The sequence below is a fragment of the Molothrus aeneus genome, chromosome 27 (genome assembly GCF_037042795.1).
Source record: "Molothrus aeneus isolate 106 chromosome 27, BPBGC_Maene_1.0, whole genome shotgun sequence".
NCBI classification, from domain to species: Eukaryota; Metazoa; Chordata; class Aves; order Passeriformes; family Icteridae; genus Molothrus; species Molothrus aeneus.
Genome location: NC_089672.1, coordinates 3,355,511 through 3,375,485, shown reverse-complemented (window position 1 = coordinate 3,375,485; position 19,975 = coordinate 3,355,511). Strand labels below are relative to the sequence as shown.

The window sequence follows — 19,975 nt, the reverse complement described above, 5'->3', positions numbered from 1 at the left end:
CAAGTGGGCTGAGCAAAGTCCTGGGTGGGTGCATGGCAGGTGCTGCCCACCTGGCAGGGGCTCACCACAGTCAGCACATGGTTAATACAGTGGCTGTTCCCTCTCAGACTCATTTGGAGCTGGTTGGGTCAGAAATGGAACGAGTTTGGTGGTTTTTGCTGGGGCCATTGCTCTGTCTGACGTGACAGTGACCGGGATGCTGGGCCTGGCCACAGCAGCTGTGAGGTGGTGCCAGGGATGTGCCCTGGCCAGCACACTGAGGTGCAGGTGCTATTCCTGGCCATGCTGCCCTCCAGCTGAGGGGCTGCTCCTCACCACTGTCCGCTGTCCCAGCTGAGGTTTTGTTGGGAATGAAGATGCAGAGCTGGGCTGCAGGACTGAGTGGCACTGGCTGTGGCCAGGGACAGCCCTGGAGCTGTGTCTGCCTGAGGATCTGGGCTGGCTCCTGCTCCTTCCTTTGAGCCACTGAACCACCGTGACTGTTTTCCTGCAGGGTGGGTGGGGGTCAGTGAAAAGCTGCATGTGGCAAAGGACCAGCTGGGCTCCCTGCCAGGGGCAGCAGTGACACTGGTGGCTGCAGCCACAACCACACAGGAGCCAATCCCTCCCATTCAAAGCCAAGTTCGCCATCAAAGCTCCAAGACCTGCTCCTGTTCCATACCACAACACAGCTTTAATTGCCACGGAAGCTCGGACACAGACAACCTGCTGCTACATCCCAGCCCTGCAGAGATGCCATTAGCAGATCCTGGCCTCTGCTCCAGTCGTGTTCCCCAGCTGCACCACACCAGCCCTGTGCCAGGCTGTCCTGGTTTAGGGCAAATTTGGGAACAGTGGGAGAACCACAGCCCCACACGCCTGAGTCTGGAGCATCTACCTTCCACATCCCTCCTCTGCCGTGCATTAAAAATAAAGCAATAAATAGCAAAAAAAAAAAGATATGTACATAAATAAAATAACTTTTTTTTTTGTTTGTGTGTTTTTTGGTTTTTTTTCTTCCTACAGGACCGTCTGGAGCTGCCCACGGTGTTCAGCTGACGAGCATGGGGAGGAAGTGTGTGGAGAGGTGCTGCCGGCTTGTCCTGCCCCCTCTCTGTGGCCGGCCCTTGCTATTGAGCGAGAGGAACATGGGGCGGCCGCGGTGCCGCCAGCGCAGCGACGCGTAGGTGTTGTAGCCGTTCTCTTCGATGCGCTCCGTGAACTTGCAGTTGGGGCTGAACTCCTTCTGGCAGGAGAGGGAAGGGGGTGAGGGGTGGCTCTGCTCAGCTGCAGCCCCTCGGACCCCAAGAGTGGGGCAGGGCAGGACCCTGGCTCCTCCCTGATCCCCTGGGGGCAGAGGGGCTTGGTGGGTGCAGGTCAGGGCATGGGAAAGCAGGAGCCTGTTCCGAGCCTGCCCTGAGCCTGTGACTCTGGTGCAGTCCCTCCCAGGAGGCAGCGTCCGACCTACCGACCCGTAGAGCCTCCCCCGCTTGTTCATGGCCAGGTAGAATCCGGTGTGCACCGCCCGGATGGCCACGACGCCGACACGAACCGACCGGATCTCAACGATGCCTGCGGGACAGGGAAGCGCGGCGTGAGCCAGGGAGGGACGGGAGACATCCCTGCCCCTGCTGGCTCTGTGCGCACAGTGTCCTCCTAGACACAGGGAGTTGCTGATCCTCATCCAGAGCAGCAGAGGAACAAGGGCTGCAGCCCAAGCTGGGAGTGGGAGGAGGAACCTCTGATCCAAGCAAGGTTTGATCTTTACTCCTCTCCTCCCCAGGGTCCAGCCACTTCCCAGAAGTGGGAGTGATGCCAAGCACAACCTCATGTGTGTCCTCCCCTCGCTGGCAGCTCTGCCCGTTCATCCATCCCTAGCACGGTGCCCCGGGGCCCTGACCCGCCTCCCGCAGGGCACTGAAAGGGCCGAGTGGGCATGGGGGTGGCAGCAACAACACACATCCTGTTATGGTGGACGAAGGCACACAGCAGAGCTCTGTGGGGCAGGAATAAGCCAGGACAGCGCTGTCCATGGATGCCCAATTTCCTGGTGGCACAAACGAGGACAAGCAGCCCCATTCCCAGCACTGTGAGCACTGCAGGGCATGAGGATGAGCCCGGGGGGAGGCTGTGGAGCCACAGCTGGGCTGGCGTGTGTGTGTGCCCCGACCGCCGAGCTCCGGCTCGGCCGCTAATGGGAAAGGCATGCGGTCAGACCAGCGGCTCTGGCACGGGGAAACACCCAGAGCATCATCGGGGCCTCTGGATTCCTGCACTGCCTCACGCCGGCCGGCCCCGAGCGCCGCTGCCCGCCAGGCACAGTGGGAAGGGGAGAAGGAATGTCCAGCGATGTGGGCAGGGCAGCAGGAAGGGCTGGAGCCACAGCAGGATCGACCACTGGGCACCACTGCAGGGGCTGGACAGGGTGGGAGGACACACAGCGTGGGGGCTGCAGCCCCTGGGAAAGGGCTTTCATCAATCTCCTGGTGTTGCTGGCATTCCCTGGGCATCACCTGCCTGCAGGAGGACAGGGTGGATACAGCACCGGGGCAGCGTTTGAGCTCCCCCGGGGTTTTCAGTGCTGCTGCCACGGGAAGCCACTGACAGGGCACTGACTGAGCGAATGCCTGTGAATCCATCCCACTTGATCGCTGTCTGAAGCTGCTGCTATTTATAAGGACTTGTGCTTTTCTAAAAATAACCCCGTTCTGTTCCCAGCGCTCCGGCCGGCTCTGCTGCCCTTTGTTTGCAGGTGCCTGCCCAGTACCTGGCCAGAGCCAGCTCCCAGTGCTCCCAGTTTCTCACTCAGCCCCAGAGGGGTCTCTAGGAGGCTGGGACAGATGCAGGGCTTGAAGTGGGGGAGTCCCTGGGAAATCCTCTGCCACCCTAGAGCTGCCAGTGGGGCTGGTCCAGCAGCTTCTGCGAGGGCTGTGGAGCAGAGCCCGCGCCCAGCCCAGGCGCACACAGATAAGCAGAGTGAGCCTCGTGTACAGCCCGGAGCTGCTCTGCCTGCCAGCTCCCATGGCCACACCATGGAGGGAACGTGTTGGGGTGCTTTGTGCTGGCAGTGTGCCTGGTCGGGACTCCCGACAGCCTCCGACACCTCAGGAGGGTTCCCTGGGCTGGGCTGGGCTTGGCTGCCGTGTCCTGGGGCTGCTGGGAAATGTCCTGTGCTGGCTGGGAGATGGGGCAGCCCCTGCTGGAGCAGGACATGGGCTGGGGGTGCTGCAGCCCTCCTGCCCAAACCCCAACACCCTGTCAGGGCATCTTTTCCAAGGCCCCCAAGATCCCCCTCCTTGTCCAGCTGTTGTCCTGCCAGCCTGGTGCCCCCATCCCTGTCCCAGGGGCTCAGACCCTGCACCCCGATGGGCAGCTGATACCTGAGCACTTGCAGCCCTGCCACGTCCTTGGGGACTCTGTCCCTCTGCCCAGCCTGCTAATTTGAGTCCCAACCTGCTCTGCTGCTCCATGGTCCCCTCCGACAGGGATGCTCTACTGTCCCACATCGGACAGATGCCCCATTCTGGGATCAGCATCACCACAAAGCTTCCTACATCCCCCCTCCTCCTCCTCAGCCTTCTTTCCCTCCAGTGTGTTGGTGGGGTAACGATCAGATCCTCCCGATCCCTGGGGAATGCAGGGCAGGGGGAATCGCGAACTGGCAGGACCAGATGGGACAAAGGACCCCGGAGAGACCTCCTAGGACCTCCCAGCCGCTGAGAAAGCAACGCCGGGTGCCCGGGCAGTGCCCGCCGGTGTCCGCGCCCCTCTCACGGCTCCCACAGTGCAGTGACGGGGGCAGCCGGTGCCGGGGCGCTCCCGGAGCGCCGGGAGACAACGGGGACCCGCCGATCTCGTGCCTCCGGAGGACCGGGCACTTTGGCTGAGATTTCCCCAGAGGGAAGAGTCAGGGGCCCTCCCCGGGCAGGGCATGGAGGGTCCCGTCGCCGACCCGAGGCGTCTCCGCCGCAGCACCGGCACCGGCGCGATCGCGCTCTCGCCCGCCGTGGGCGGGGGGCGGCCCCAGATCCCGGCTTTCCTCCGTCCCCGTCCCCGTCCCCGTCCCCGTCCCAGTCCCGTCCCGGTCCCGTCCCCACTCACTGCCCGGCCGCTCCCTCCAGCGCGTTCCCTCCACGCCGCCGCCGCCGTCGATGCGCAGGAAGAAGCGGGTGGCGGAGAAGAGCCGCCGCCAGCGCACGTCGCCCTCCAGGTGCCCGTAGCTGCGGGGGGGCCGCCGGCCGGTCCCGGAGGCACTGCCCGGCCCCGGCCCCGGCCCCGCCAGCACGGCCAGTGCCCCGGCCAGGCAGGCGGCGATGGCGGCGGGGCCCCCGCGCCTCATGGCGGCGGGCGGCGGGCGACAGGCGGGCGACGGGCCATGGGCCATGGCCACGGCGGGCGACAGGCGACCGGCCCCGACGGCGCGAGCGGCCGGGATGGGCGGCTTGGGGCGGGGCTGTGGCGGCTCGGGGCGGGGCGGGGACCGGGGCGGTGCCTCCCATTCATAAATCGGCGTCCCGACGGCTGTCCCGGGTCACTGCCCGCGGTCAGTCGCCCACCACCGCGGGGACGGCACAGTCCGGTATCCGCCGTCAGCCGCGATGGGCGGGCACGGGACGAGCGCCGCGGGCACAGAGCGCGGGGAGAGGCGGAGGGCGCGAGTCTGCTGTGGCTCAGAACCTGCGGAGGGTGGCGTCCATCTCTAGCCCGACCTGAGACGCGCCGAGCTCGGGCCGGGAGGCGCGGGTCAGCCGGGCTCCACCGTTTTCCCCGGCCTCCGCCACCTCCCGGAGCCTCCGCCGTGTCCCGGGCTCCGCGCTCGTCCCGGCCCACCCCGTCGGGGCCGCCGCGGCCGCCAGGGGGCGCAGAGCGCGGCCGCGCTGCACCATGGGAGCTGTAGTCCTGCGCGGCGGGACTCGCGCTCCCGGCGTGCCCCACGGCGGGGCGGCGCATGCGCGGGGGCGCGCGGCGCGCGTGGCCCGGGGATGTCGCTGCTGAGGCTGCGGGCGGTGCTGAGGGGCCCGGGCGGGCTGAGGGGGCCCGGTGAGCGGGAACGGGGACCGGGAGGACACCGGGGCTCCAGGGGGCATGGAGGGACCGGCGGGGACACCAGGAGAGCGGGACAGGGCGCGAGTGTGCGGACGGAGCTGGGCCGGGACGTCTCACGGTTCTGAGCGTTCTGTGGGTTACACCTGGAAGATGAGGGGGTCTTTTTTGAGTCGTGAGCACCCCAGGGATAGACTGGGGGCTGTGGGATGTTGTTGCTCTCCAAAGGGTTGATTCGGTGGCTCTGGGTCGTGTCCTAGCTGGGGGATAGCACCCACATGCTCTGGGGGTCTCGGGGTGCTGCCACCCCATTGACAGCGCTGGGGTTTGTGGTGTCCCTGGGGTCGTGTTCCTTCTGAGCATCTGGTTCCAGGGGCTGAGGGGTGGCCCTGTCCCTCCTGTGCTGCTGCTGGAGCAGCTGAGCTGAGAAACATCCCTCAGTCACCCTGTCCATGCTGTGTCCAGCTGGGGCCATGGGGCAGAGTGGGGGACAGGGAGTGTTTGAGGGTGTGGAGCTTCCAATCTTCCTCTGACCCCCCACCCCTTTGCGTTCTTCATGGTAGGGATTCCATGGAGAATCTTCAGGAGCTACTCCTCTGCCAGCACCAAGGAGAAGGCGAACAGAAATGGCCCCTGTGAGAGGACAGAGCTGCTGGAAGGTGGGTGCTGGGAGAGATGCAGTGAGCAGACAACAGGCAGACCAACCTGGGCTGTTGCTTTTTCCCTGGCAGTGACATTGCTGGGTGCCTGGCATGCTGGGGTGGGTTCCTGGGATGCTGGAGTGGGTTCCTGGGATGCTGGGGTGGGTTCCTGGGATGCTGGGGTGGGTTCCAGGGATGCTGGGGTGGGTTCCAGGGATGCTGGGGTGGGTTCTTGGGATGCTGGGTGGGCTCCTGGGATGCTGGGGTGGGCTCCAGCTTGCAGGTAGATCTCTGGAGACAGAGGTTGGTATCTCTGGAGGGATGAAGTTCTTGTGTGAATTCTTTTTTCTGAGCATGATCCTGGTACTTCCAGGGTGAGGACAGGACAGAGCTTTTTGCTGTGCCCTGTCTCCCATTACCTCTGTGTTTCCCACTAGTGCTGAAAGCTCGAGCCAAGCAGCTCCAGGGCAGTAACATCCCAGAGGTGACAGTCAGCAAAGTGGAATTGGCTGCACTGGACAATGACAAGTACCAGGAGGCCGTGGTCCCTGGCCCCAAGGAGAAGCAGCCCATTCCCAGGGCACAGGGTAATGGCCTGGCTCGGTCCAGCACCTGGGCCAAAAAGCTGCAGAAGGAGATGTACAGCCAGCAGCCAAAGATGAAGCAGGAATTGCCCAGTGCTGCCTCCCAGCTGGGTCTAGAGAGCCAGGCCAAGGCAGAGGCCACACCCAACACAAAAACCATGAAGAGCCCAAAGATGAAAGCAACCACTGCCTGGAACCAGAGCTCTGGCAGCCCCCACAACAAGCCCAGGGTGGTGGAAGTGAAGGGAGCTGAAGAGCTGAAGAGGCCTCAGAGGATGCCAAAGGACAAGAGTAACCAGCAGGTGCTGCAGCAGACCATCCAGGCCAACCTGGAGTGCTTCCTGTTCCTGCAGCAGGCAGAGGAGGCTGAGAGGTACCTCCTGCTGTGCCACAGCTCCCCTGTGAAGAGGAAGGTGCTGGACGTGGGGGCCTTCAACATCGTCATGCGCATCTGGGCCAGGAAGGTACCAAAGTCTGGCTGCTCCGGGTGGGAGAGGGGCTGGCTCCTGAGGAGGAGCCTCCAGCTGGTTTGACCCGTGCTTGTCACTTCAGCAAGTGTCCAAGCAGTGCTGCTGGCATGAGGCCACAGACCCATGTGAACTAGCTTTGAGAGGAGTGGAGAAAGGGTAGGGTAGACCTGACTAAATCTGAGCAGTAGAGGGGCGTGGAGCTGGGATTTTGGGGCTGTTGGTGTCAGTGTGCACAGCCCCCTTCCCTTCTCAGTGTGCACAGCCTCCTTCCCTTCTCAGTGTGCACAGCCCCCTTCCCTTCTCAGTGTGCACAGCCCCCTTCCCTTCTCAGTGTGCACAGGCCCCCTTCCTTTCTCAGTGTGCACAGCCTTCTTCCCAATGTTCACAGCCTCCTTCCCTTCTCAGTGTGCACAGCCCCTTCCCTTCTCAGTGTGCACAGCCCCCTTCCCTTCTCAGTGTGCACAGCCTCCTTCCCTTCTCAGTGTGCACAGCCCCTTCCTTTCTCAGTGTGCACAGCCTTCTTCCCAGTGTGCACAGCCTCCTCCCCTTCTCAGTGACCCCAGCCTCCTTTCCTTTCTCAGTGACCACAGCCTCCTTCCTTTCTCAATGTCCATGGTCTCCTTCCTTTCTCAGTGTGCACGGCCTTCTCCCCTTCTCACTCCTTTCCTTTTCAGTGTCCACAGTCCCTTTCCCTTCCCAGTGTGCACAGCCTCCTTCCTGGTGTGCACAGCCTCCCTGCTCTCTCTCCTGCAGGGCTGTTTGAACCGCCTGGACCGATTGTTTTCCATCCTGGAGGCTGCTGGGCTCCAGCCCAACCTAGACTCCTACGCCACGGCCCTGGAGTGCACGGGCCGGAGCCAGTCACCTCCCAAAGCCATCCTGAGGTAACACCTGCCTCAGGTGCTCCATCTGCTGTGCTTGGAGAGCTGGGAGATGCAGGGGGTTGGGGTCAGGAAGAGCTGTGCCCACCTGGATGCTCTGAGCCGCTTCTCATGGCCAGATTTTGGTGTGGGTGGAGCACATTCCCTGCCACCCCCAGCTGCTGGGGAGTTTGTCTGAGATTGTGCAGGGAGAGGAGATGTGGAAGGTGAGAACAGGCACTGTTCCCCCCAGAGCTGGGCTGGGAGAGGCCCTCTCCAGTCAGGAATTCCTTGGTTCCACACCCATCCCAGGCATCTCATTCCTTCTGGCCCCTCTGTTGCTGCCTGGTGGGAATGGCTTGGCTCCTTGGTTTGTTTTTATGGCTCCTCTGTTTGTTTTTATGGTATACTTCTGTGGGGTTTGCCCATTTTGATGGGCTCAATCACATAGCTGGTTCCTGCAGGGCTCTCCAGAGGAGCTTGGTCAGGACATTCAGGTAGATTTTATAGAGGATAATGGACAGGAAAGTGTCAGTGCTAAAGATAGCAAGATTGTAGATGGTAGATTTCATGGACAGGAAAGTGTCAGTGCTAAAGGGAGCAGCTGAAAGAGCCCTGGAAGATCCCACAGGCTGGGCCTGGGGGCAGTGCCTGAGGCTGGAGGCACAGCCAGCTCCTCTCCAGAGGATGGAGAAAGCTTCTGATGCACTAGTGTGAACCTCAGGGATGTATCACTGCTCTCTGTCCTTGGGCTGCTGACAAATTCTAGATGCCTTCAGGGGAATATCTCCAGTCAGATGCCTCTGAGGGGGCTGGCAGTGGCTGTGCTGGACGTGTGGAGCTGTGTCAGGGCAGCACAGGCTGTGGGGCTGCCTGTGGGCAGCTGCAGTGGCCTCCCTGCCCAGGAAGCTCTGCAGCAGTGCAGGCTGAGGGATGGACACCTGATCCCTGTAACCTGAGGCTGGTGGTGACCTTGTGGGACAGGCTGTGCTGAGGCAGCTCTTGTACAACATGCTCAGGCCCTTGGGGAAGATCAAGCCTGTCCTGTCTGCCCCTCCTCAGGTACCTGCAGCAGCTGAACAGCAGTGGCTTCCATGTGGATGAGCTCTTCCAAAAGTGCCTGTTTGAGGAAGATGAGAAGGAGATGGTGCTGCGGGCTGTCAGGACTGTCCAGCCCAACTACCAGCTGCCTCCTCCACCCAGCACCAAGATCTGCAAGTCTTCTCTGCTCCAGGACTTCTATTCCAGAGTAAGCCACAGCGCTCAGGGAGCTGTTGAAGCTGGCCAGGTGTTCTTAGGTGCAGCCCAGGGGAGGGCTAGAAAGAAAGAGCTTTTTAACCTGATCTCTGCCCAATAGCCCACACAAATCATCAAATGGATGATGTTACTAACAGCCTTACAGGGGAACAGCAAAACAGGAGGCTGGAGATTGCCTCCATGCATGGGAGGGGGTGCTTGGGGAGGTGCTTGGCCATAGCACAGGAGCAGAGCAGCCTCTGGCGTTTGTCTGCCAGAGAAGTCTGAGACCCAGAAGTCCCAGCACGGTGCTTTCAACCCAGAATTGTACCACAATTGTACCACCATTGTTCCTCTTGCAGGGAAGCTGGGAGAATGAGCATGGCTTCTCTTCCTCCCACTGCCTCTCTCCCATTGCAGGAGACGATGGGCTCATACCCCAAGCTGGATTTCTCAGTGAAGGAGTTGCAGGAGCGCTTCCAGCAGCAGCTGGAGATGGAGCTGAAGAACACCGTGACCATCGAGTCGGTGGAGGCAGCCAAGCCCCTGACCCCACAGGCCATCAAAGCGGTAAAGCTCGGCCCTGGGGCAGCCCTGAGGACCTGTGGGTGAGAGCTGAGGGTCCATGAGCTAAAGAGGGGGCAGCTCATGCTCACCAGCTCTCTTCCTTCCTTTTCCCTGCAGCGCGAGCTGCTGGGCACGCTCCGCTCGCAGTGGCGTGATGCCATCCTCCAGGCCCTGCAGAGCTCCAAACGCAGCATGGCCAGGCCCAAGAGGATGTCCAAGTACAACGTCCTCTACCCCTACCTGTGTCTGCTGCCAGATGAGGAGTATGTGGACATCATGCTGCAGGTAGGAGCCTGCCCTACCCTCCCAGGAGTGGGGCTGGGCTATCAGCCGTGGGGCTGTCACAGAGCACTAATGTCCCACTTGAGCAGAATTGGGATTTCCTGAGAGGTTTACCAGGTTATTGGCTGCAGGCTGTCTGCTCCCTCTGCAGAGCAGCCAGAGAAATCCATGCTCTGTCCTGGTTGTTTTTCCTTCCTCACCATCTGTTCAGTATCATAGAAATCAGCATCTTTCTGTGCTCCCTGCACAGCAGCTTTAACTCCTGCTCTGTCTCTCTGCTGTATCTCTCTCTTCCTCCTTCCTAAGACCCTTTTTGCCTTCCCCTTTCCCAGATCCTCAATGATCTGTCTCCACAAGGTGAGTCCCTGGCAGTCCTGGCCAGGGAGCTGGGCTCCAAAGTCTACGACAGGTACATCATCCAAAGGAAGCTGCACAGTGGGCAGCTGGAGAAGGTGCAGCAGATCTATGAGAGCTACATCCAGCTGCTGGCAAAGGACAGCCAGGTAGGAGCCCTTGGAGCCAGGATCCCATGCAGGAAAGCTCTGGGCTTTGCAGGGCAGGAGAGGATGAGAGGGGAGAAAAGGGCCAAGCCTGCTGCCCTGGGCACATCAAGGACCAGGTGAGCAGGTTGTTCTCAGAGCTGGGTGCTCATAGGGGCAGGCAGGTCTGCAGTCTGGGCAGGAGGGGCAGGATGATGTGGGACCAGGGTGTCAGCACTGGGGTGTGGTGCAGTGCCACTGTTCCCATTCTCACTGTTGGGCTCAGCCCAGCCTTGTGGCGGTGTTCACAGGGCTCTTAGGATGAGGGAAGAGATGAGGATCTCTCTCCATGTTTCAGAAGGCTTGATTTGTTATTTTATGATATATATTATATTAAAACTATACTAAAAGAATAGAAGAAAAGGTTTCATCAGAAGGCTGGCTAAGAATAGAAAAAGAAGGAATGATAACAAAGGCTTGTGGCTCGGACAGAGAGTCGGAGCCAGCTGGGCTGTGATTGGCCATTAATTAGAAACAACCACATGAGACCAATCCCAGATGCACCTGTTGCATTCCACAGCAGCAGATAATCAGTGTTTACATTTTGTTCCTGAGGCCTCTCAGCTTCTCAGGAAGAAAAAATCCTAAGGAAAGGATTTTTTTCATAAAAGATGGCTGCGACACAGCCTCCTCAGCCCTGCTTCCCCAAACACCCCTATCAGGAAGGACCTTTGAGGTCACAAAGATAGGAGAGTCCTTCTCAGGGCCATATCTCAGGTAGATTGATCTCCTTCAGCTGACTCCATTTTCTCCCTCCACCTCCCAGCCTAAACAGTACTTGCCACGGGAATACTGGGAGAAGCTGGTGGCAGAAGCAGGCTTTGGGCCTTCCCTGAACCTGAAGACCTGCAGCTGGCCGTGTGTGCTCCTCATGCGCCTGGGCATGCACATGCTGGAGCTCCTGGTGAAGGCTGTTAAGGTGCCCAGGAACATCCTCAATCGTCGCCTGGAGTCCAAGCCTATCCCTGTCCTCTACCACGTCTACTCCTTCTACAGTAACTGGCAGGTGAGCCTCATCCTGGGGGCTCTAGGGCTGTGCAGGACACCCCTTCCTCAAAATCAGACCCTTGCAAGGCCCTTTTCTGTCCTTGCTTGCTGCCATTTCTGCTCAGGGATGCTTTGAGGAGCCCTTGATTCTTCATTCTCAGAAGGAGATGAGGCTTTCTGTTCCAGAGTGGATGTAGATTGTTATTGGGATTAGGCTGATGAAGAAGGAAGGAAGTTTTGATTTTGTTTGTAATTGTGTTGGGGGTGTTTTGAGGTTGTTGGATAGAAGTGGAAATAGGATGGGGGTGGAGAGGGTTACTAGGGTTAAGATGATGAATGTGTTTAGGACTAGTGAGAGGTCCATTACTTTCACTTGGACTTGCACCAAGATGAGTGGCTCCTAAGACCATTGGATTACTATTATCCTTTGAAAGTAAGGAGACTGAGGTTTTATACTCAGATACAAGAGTTAGCAGTTCTCGCTGGTTTTACCTCTCCTTGGCAGGTAAGAAGGGTTTAACCTTACTTGGCATGATCCTTGTGGAATGGCTGACTGACCACAGGCTCTCCCACACTCCAGCCCTAACCCTCTGCTGCTGATCCTCCTCTCCAGGTCGGGCTGATAAGGCCCCATCCCATCTTCTCGCAGCTTGTGTCAAACGCTGCAGAGACCACGCTGACCTTCAACTCCTCTGCCATGCCCATGCTGTGCCCTCCTGTGCCCTGGACCTCCCCCACTTTTGGTGCCTTTGTCCTCAATGACACCAAGCTGATGCGTTTCATGGATGACACCACCCACCACCAGCTGCTCCTGGAGCAGTGTCCCCTGGTGGACCTCCACCCTGTGCTGGATGCCCTGAACCAACTGGGTAACTGTGCCTGGAAGATCAACCAGCCAGTGCTGGATATCATCATCTCCATCTTCAATGACAAAGGGGATGAGAAGCTGGACATCCCACCACCCATCTCTGAGGCTCCCAAGCCTCCTACTCCTCCTGGCAATTCCTCCACCTGGAGCAAGTCCTTCAAGCACGAGGTGTTCCTGTGCAAGAAGAAGGCTGCAGAGATGCACAGCCTGCGCATGGACGCTCTCTACAAGCTCTCAATCGCCAACTATGTCAGGGACAAGGTGTTCTGGTTCCCTCACAACATGGACTTCCGTGGCAGGACTTACCCATGCCCACCCTATTTCAACCACCTGGGGAACGATGTCACCAGGGCCATCCTGCTGTTTGCAGAGGGGAGGCCGCTGGGCCCCAAGGGACTTGACTGGCTGAAGATCCACCTCATCAACCTGACAGGGCTGAAGAAGAAGAATGCCTTGCAGGAGAGGCTGGACTATGCCAATGAAATCATGGAGGACATCCTGGACTCGGCTGACCACCCGCTCACGGTACGTGGGAGCTTCTGGGAAGTGAAACAAAATGGAAATCAGAATCGATTTTGGAACAAAAACATTATGAAAGATTTTTGAGAGGTAAAAAGGGAGAAGGCAATGCCTTCCTAAATAACTTAAATTCCTAAATAACCTGTTCCTGTCTGAAAACATGATGTAAAACTAGGGAAGTGGAGGCATGGTGGGAGGAAGTGCTGTGCCCAGTGTACCCCAGGTGCTCAGGGGCTCCTGCCTGTGCTTTGTGGGGCACAGGAGCACTGCCTGCTCCCACCAGCCTGGCCTTTCTCATTCCCAGGGCAGGAAGTGGTGGATGGACACTGATGAGCCCTGGCAAGCCTTGGCATGCTGTATGGAAATCGCCAAAGCCTCCAGGTCCCCAGACCCAGCAGCTTACATCTCTCACTTCCCAGTTCACCAGGTAGGAGCCTGGCACATCCTCACAGCCTGTGTGAGGCTCAGCAGGGCAGGGAAGGAGCATCCAGGTCTCCAGCTCTGCAATCCCTGCTCCACGTGGCTGGGTTTTCTTAGGAATGGAAAAGCAGTGTTGGGCATTTTGGCATGAGAACTCTGGTGATTTGCTGCTGCCTGCAGCCATCCATGAGCTGGAACATCTGAGGGCTGCCTCACTTCCCTTGGCCTGAGCAGAGCCCAGCTGGGAACTCGCTGGCATCTGCTGCAGGGTGAGAGCCAAGCCAGTGTCACCTTCTGCAGCCACAGGATCGGGACTGGAAATTGGCCCAGCAGGGCAACATCTGGCTGGCTGGAGTGCTCAGAGCTGTGCTTTGGAGGCCTTTCTCCACTCCTGCTCTGTGCCTGAAGCCAAGCAGCTCTGCAAGAGCCAATATGGCAGGTCTGGAACTCTGAGGAAGGGCACAGGGACAGAGGTGGTTGTCCACCACCTTAGATGACCTGTTACCATGTGCCCTGTGCCTGCTCAGGTGCTGCTCAGCTCCCTGAAGGCACCTGTCCTCCCTGGCTGCACAGGGACAAGGCTGATAGTGGCCATGGGTGAGGGGTGGCTGCTCCTTTCTCTTATGAGGAGATCAAGTGGCCATGACTGAATGGGGAGGGCAGCAGTGATAGCCTGGAATATACATGAGACAGCCAGGTCTGATATTTTGATGACAACAAAAGGTCAAGAGAGCATCTGGGGGTGTGTGTGGAGGGTGCAGCTAATGAAATATCATCAGCAGGGACTTCTTCTGGAGGGTACCAGAGGCTCGTTCAGCCTGAGTCATCAGTGCTCAATTAACAGAGCCATCAGGTGCAGGTGCTGCCTTTCCACACTGCAGGGAGTGGGGAGAGGGTGCAGGGGAAAGGGGGCCCTGCTTGAGGAACCTGACAGTTCCTGGGGTATCTGGGAGATCCTGAGCACAGGGGGCCAGGAATAGCAGCACATCTCTGAGAAGCATCACTGCCACTGCAGCCTGGGGAGAGCCAAGATCTTCCTGCACCATCATTCAGATCCTGTCTGTCTCACCCAAGCTGCTCTTGCTTCCAGGAGGGCTGCAAGGGCAGCTGCTGTGGCAGGCACTCACTGTGCCTCTGATGCAGCTTTGGGAAATCTGGGTGGCAGCTGGTTTCTGTCAGAGGGATGTTTTCAGAGCCAGCTGGGGCTTCCTGAGGGATCTCTGCCTTGGCCTTGCCTTTTCCTGCCTCTGATCCCACTGCTGAGGTTGTTTTGACTGCTGGCTCTTGGGGCTGCTTTTAGCATCCCAGACATATTTGGTGTTTTCCCAATTTTCTGGTTTTCAGTGTTTCCACAGAGCTCTGATGTCTTTGGAAACCCACAGAGTTGGTGATGTGAGGTTTCTGCCTTTAAGCCTCACAGTTCACAGCAGTTAGGGCTGGACTCAGGCAGGAAACCTGTCCAGAAGGGCAATGGTCACTGCTGGGAGATGGTCACTGCTCTGAAGAGTGGGGAGGGGAAATAATGACCACCTGAGGCCAGGGTAGCTGTGCATGGGGAGGGGGCAGATGAGCAGAGCTCTGCCCATGCATTAACCCCTTGTTTCCCTGGTGCTCTCCCTGCAGGATGGCTCCTGCAATGGGCTGCAGCACTATGCAGCGCTCGGCCGGGATCTCAGCGGCGCTGCCTCTGTCAACCTGGTGCCCTGTGGGCTCCCTCAGGATGTCTACAGTGCAGTGGCCCAGCAGGTGAGGCTCTGTGGGGACACACAGGGTCCTTTTGGACCTGTTTCTCCTCCTCTTGGTGTGCACAGGGTGACACCTCCCAGGGGAAAGGTGGGGATGAGTGTGCAGAGAGCTGGGGAGGCATGAGCTGGATTGTCTATCCCCAAGTGGATCTGACTGGAGATCTGTCCTCATGGAGAAATCCCCTCTGATTTCTGCTGTCCTCACTTGTTCTGAATGAAGCCTGGGAGAACTAGGCTGGAGAGGTGGAAGAGAGCAAGGGATGCTCCTCATCCCTTGGTCACAGCTGGCTGGCCCATGGGTTATGAGATTTTTCTTCCTTGAGCTGAGTTGGAGGGAGTGGGTAGAAATTCAGCCTTGGTCCTGCTACAAAGTCTTTGGTTTCTTTGGCAAGACATGATGTGAAATTTGCCACTGGGAGAGTGCTGAGAGGCTCATTCAGCTGGCATTGGACCCTGCATCTCCCATCTGGGTCTCAGCAGGTTTTCTCCAGAGAGCAGGAAGAGTTCATGGGGGTGCAGGACTTGCTCAGTTATCACTGGGGGGGCAGAGGCAGGAGAACCCAAGCTCTGAACCACAGTCAAGCCGTGTCCTTGTCCCAGCTGGCACCAAGGGACAGTGCTGAGGCAGCAGGGAAGGCTCTGCAGGCCCTGTTATCCATGCTGGATCCCTTCAGCAGGTGCCTTCTGTTATCCAGGGTGGGGAAAATTGGCTGCAGGGATCCTGGTGGGAGCTTGAGCCAGGCAGTGCCCAGCTGGGAGGGTCCCCAACCCCAGAGGGGGCTCCAGCCAGCACGGCTCGTGCCAGCCCTGACTCAGAGGCACCCTCTCAGGTGGAGGAGTTTCGGAAGAAGGATGCTGAGAGGGGTTTGAAGATTGCCCAGGTGCTGCAGGGCTTCATCAGCCGCAAGGTGGTGAAGCAGACGGTGATGACGGTCGTGTACGGCGTCACTCGCTACGGCGGCCGCCTGCAGATCGAGAAACGCCTCAAGGAGATCGATGAGTTCCCCGAGGTAGCATTCCTCTGTGTGTCCCCCCCTCCCTGGGTCCTGTCACTTTCCTCTCTTTGGCTGTCCCTTTGTATGACCCATGGCTCTCTGCCTCTGCTCTGTGCCAGGAGTATTTGTGGGAAGCATCTCATTATCTGGTGAAGCAGGTGTTCAACAGCATCAAGGAGATGTTCTCAGCGACTCGAGATATCCAGGTAAGGAGCCTGTTGCCCTTTACCTCCACTTTTTCTCCTTCCCTTGTCCATTTATACATAGACAAGGGGATGCTCCATGGGAAGAGATGATTCTCCTGGCTCCTGGCCCAGAGAGGATCCTCTTGCCCCAGCCCAGAGGTGTGGGATCGTGCCAAACACCCCAGTAAGCCCTGGGGAGTTCTGTGGCAGGAGTGAGGTTGTCCTGTGCTGGGAGGGGATGGGGTCTCCCAGCTCCACACTAACTCCAGCTGCTTCCTCTCCTTTTCTCAAGAACTGGCTGACAGAGAGTGCCAAGCTCATCGCCCAGTCGGGCCGGACAGTGGAGTGGGTCACACCTCTGGGGCTGCCCATCATCCAGCCCTACTATCGCTCCAGGTCCACTGTGGTGAGTGTCCACTGGCAGGTCTCATGGCCCCCACCCTCCCTGTGCCATGGTGGGAGCAGGGAAAAGACAGCCTGGGCTGAGGCCTGGCAGGTTGGCATCACTGGTGGGTGAGCCTGCAGAGCAGGTAGGATCCCTGAGTGCAGGCACATCCTCCAGCCTCATGGCTCCCTGCAGAGCCTGGAGTGTGTGGGTGAGCTGGTGAGGAAGCTCTGTGGCTCCATCCCACTCAGGCAGCTGGGGCACGGGCCGTTCCCCGCTCTGAGAGCCTCCTCAGGGCTCCTGTGACTCAGTCTCAGTGCTGGCACCTCCCACGTGCTGCTGTGCTGACTCACAGCCCCCCAGCCCAGCTCCAGCAGCCCTTCCCTGAGAGGGTGAAGGGGTTCAGATGCCTGCCAGAACCCTCAGGAGGGGAGCTGGGCAAAGTGTCACTGGGCAGTGGCAGCTGCTGTGGTGCTGGGACACTCTGGAAAGACACAGACCCCTCTCCAGAGGGGTGGGGCAGTGCCCAGCCCTGCGTGCTGCCAGGCCAGGCAGTGCAGGGTGACACTGGTGCCCTCTCTCCCCACAGCTGAACTGTGGCATGCAGCGCTTGAGTGTGAAAACCTCCAACAGCAGCCAGTAAGTACAAAACCATGGCCTGCTGCACTGCACCCCTGCTGGCCCCAGCCTGTGCTCTGGGGACAAGGCTTTCCTATAATGGAAGCTGTCAAGGAGTGACAGAGCTCCTCTTACTGCCCCTGAGCTGCAGACAGCTGGACAGAGCAGCAGGGCTTTGGGCCCCTTCAGGGCAGGCCCCTGATCCCCAGGCTGGGCTGTCACTATCTCTGTGCCACTGCTGTCATCTCTGGCCCTGAAATGTCCCAGCTCCTCTGTGGCCTGCTTTGTCCTGCAGGAAACCTGACACTGTGAAGCAGAAGAATGCCTTTCCCCCCAATTTCATCCACTCTCTGGACTCCACACACATGATGCTCACAGCACTGTACTGCCTCAGGTAGGGAGTGGGCAGCTCTCACCTGGCTCAGAACTCTCCTGGGAGAGAATTTTGGGGCAAAGAATCACATGGGACTTAGGAGTCCATGGTGGGTGGGAATTTGGGGCCTCTGGCAGAGAAGGAAAGGAGGCAGCAGGACAAGGACAGGGAGATCCTGGGATTGGGAGCCTCCCTCTGAAAAGCTGCTGTGCAGGGAGTCCCCCTCTTGTGTGGGGATGCTCCTGTCCCAGCCAGAGGTTCTACATGGGGTGGGTCCATCACACAGAGGGGTCTCAGCTCTGCTTCATGGCACCTCTGCCCCCTCCCAGGAAGGGCCTGACCTTTGTCTCAGTCCACGACTGCTACTGGACTCACGCGCTCACCGTGGATGTCATGAACCAGGTAAAAGTGTCCTCCTGGCTCCCTTGGGAGCAAGATCTTGCTGATCTGTGCTCTGGGCCCATGCCAGGCCTCGCCTCCCCTGGGCTATGCTCCATAGGCTGATTGATTCACCCTGAGGAGAGGTGAACCTGGGATGTTTGCTGGCGGTCACAGCTGATTTCCTGGTGCCCCTTCTCCTCCCACTCTGCAGGGAGTGTGTGGGGAGAATCTGTGGAAACAGGCACTAAACAGGTCTATTTCCACAGATTCTGGCTGTCAGTGCCCCTGCCCTGCCCTGGGTCCTTCCCAAGGGCTTTTGTGCTAATGAGGGTCCACCTGTGCTTCACACCTCCCCAGGCTGATTCCCTTCACCCTTGTCTGGCAGCCCCCCCTTCCCACTCCTGGTGCTTTCCCTGCCCCTCACCTCTGACCTGTCAATGGAAGGAGAGAAAACACCTGCTAAGCTGCACCTCACTGTTGTCTCCCTGGGTCAGGTCTGTCGGCAGCAGTTTGTGGCTCTGCACAGTGAGAAGATTCTGCAGGATCTGTCTGAGTTCATGCTGGAGAAGTATTGCAGGTATTCCTGACCTGTTGGATTTTCCCCTCTACCTCACAGAGGCCGTGTCCAGGTGCTCACAGGTTGTGTCACCTGCCTGGGGGTTTCTCTGTGGGGAAGCTGTCCTTCCTTCTTGCCTGACACCCAAATCACCTTCAACAGCTCTGTAAAAACCAAGGGCTCTGCACCCTCTTGCTGCAGAACCAGGGGAGGGTTTGGCAGCCTTAGGCCTGCCCTGGGCTGCTGGGGCTGGGCTCCTGCTCTCACTCTGGGGTGCCTGGTCTGTTTTAGAAGAGCTGAATCCTGTTGTCAGGAGCTGCACTGGGGGGCAGAGGAGGGTGTGCCTGGTTCCAGATAACCTGTGTTTATTTGCTTCCTTCTAGTTCATCCAGCTCCAGCACAGAGCCCATAGCCCATTGGCAGAAGAGACTGAAGGAGCAGCTGTCAAATGTCCCCAGGACAGGTAGGAGCATGGGACAGGAACATGCAGAGCTCAGGAGCATTTTGGAGACAAGGGGAATGAGATGGAGTGGCCCCCAAAACAACCAAAAGGCAAAAAGCCAGAGCTGTCTCCTTGGATCAGGTTTCCTCTCCTATGCTGGAGTGCAGAGCCATGGGGCAGAGCAGTCCAGCATGTCCACATTCCCCTGTAGCATTCCTGTCAGTGCTCCCTGCCATCCTCACTGCGTCCCTGGGATTCCCCCCAGGCTGACCCAGCTCTTCCCATCCTGCTCTTGTTCTGCTCCCATCTGTTTCCAACCAGGAGCATTTGCTCAGAGATGGGGAGCGAGGGCCTCGGCATGGTAATTGCCAGGATCTAGATGATATACATGCAATGGGATTAAGGCAATTAGTTTAACTCCTTCTAATCCCTCAGCCCTGTATCTGCCAGGCCATCTGGCTCTGCCTGACCTCTCTGGAGTGGCTCCATGGGCAGCACAGTCCAGGGACAGGGATCCTTCGTGCACTGAAGCCACTTCCCTCCCCCTGTCCATCCCCACCTCACTCTCTGACCTCTCCTTTGCTCCCCTCAGGTGAATTCAACCTGAAGCAAGTGATGGATTCCACGTATTTCTTCAGCTGAGCCTGGCAGCCCACAGGGCCCTGGGATACCTCTGGACCTCCAGCCATGCTGGGCACTGGCCTGCAGTGCTCTTCTGTCCCACATCTCATGGGGAAGAAGCTGCAGCCTCCAGCCCAGCCTCTCTCTGAGGTGCTGGGGCAAACTGAGGCTCTGCTGGAGCAGCTGCTGGGGGACAGGGGCTCTGCAGTGTTTGCTGTCACTGCTGTCCCAGCACGGGGAGAGGACACCAAGCCCTGCAGAGGGCTGCAGCTCTGGGCTGGGGGCAAAGGGGTGGCAGGAGCCAGGGTGGCTCCCCTCAGCCCTCACTCACCCCAGTGCTGTGAGCACTGTCCTTTGCCTGGCCTGAGGTGCTGTCCCTCTCCTTCCCTCTCCACCAGCAGGGCTCAAACTTGGCATGGCAGGCAACTGACCTGCTCTTGGCCACAGGGCAGGTGCTGCTCTGTGCTCTGCTCCAGCTCTGGGCACTGTCCTCACTCTCCATACCACAGCCTCTGCTCTTCACTCTCTTTTCCAGGGATGAGTTTTGCTGCTGCTCACTGGGGCTCAGGCAGGGAAAACCACTAACTTGGGGGTCAACATGTATAATATTGTAAATAAAATGTTTTTTTGAAATACAAGATGGGACCTGTGTCCTCTGAAATCTTTGCCAGGGGCACAG

General features: G+C 58.8%; 2 protein-coding genes across 2 annotated transcripts; one reads left to right on the top strand and one right to left on the bottom strand.

Annotated features, from left to right (window-relative positions):
- Positions 1–648: 648 nt before the first annotated feature.
- Positions 649–4,318, bottom strand: FGF22 (fibroblast growth factor 22). Its single transcript, XM_066566128.1, is given in 4 exon segments — positions 649–1,266; positions 1,307–1,421; positions 1,424–1,551; positions 4,081–4,318. Coding segments are annotated over 4 exon segments (717 nt in total). The 3' UTR covers positions 649–1,030.
- A 642-nt stretch (positions 4,319–4,960) lies between these two features.
- On the top strand, positions 4,961–19,934 carry POLRMT (RNA polymerase mitochondrial). The gene is made up of 21 exons (XM_066566126.1): positions 4,961–5,019; positions 5,586–5,681; positions 6,101–6,711; positions 7,471–7,601; positions 8,640–8,826; positions 9,234–9,383; positions 9,498–9,665; positions 9,995–10,165; positions 10,968–11,207; positions 11,802–12,581; positions 12,880–13,002; positions 14,619–14,741; positions 15,571–15,750; positions 15,855–15,941; positions 16,213–16,326; positions 16,895–16,944; positions 17,219–17,317; positions 17,626–17,698; positions 18,172–18,254; positions 18,617–18,696; positions 19,268–19,934. Exons 1-21 carry the CDS (start codon positions 4,962–4,964, stop codon positions 19,315–19,317), a joined length of 3,654 nt encoding a protein of 1,217 aa, XP_066422223.1. The 5' UTR covers position 4,961; the 3' UTR covers positions 19,318–19,934.
- The last annotated feature ends 41 nt before the right edge of the window (positions 19,935–19,975 follow it).

What these genes read in the sequence shown, in the direction of transcription:
- POLRMT (XM_066566126.1), top strand. Translation starts at nt 4,962, where the DNA reads ATGTCGCTGCTGAGGCTGCGGGCGGTGCTGAGGGGCCCGGGCGGGCTG. An exon ending in TGCTGGCAAAGGACAGCCAG is followed by an intron (nt 10,166 to 10,967) that starts GTAGGAGCCCTT and finishes TCCACCTCCCAG; the next exon opens with CCTAAACAGTACTTGCCACG. An exon ending in AAAACCTCCAACAGCAGCCA is followed by an intron (nt 16,945 to 17,218) that starts GTAAGTACAAAA and finishes TTTGTCCTGCAG; the next exon opens with GAAACCTGACACTGTGAAGC.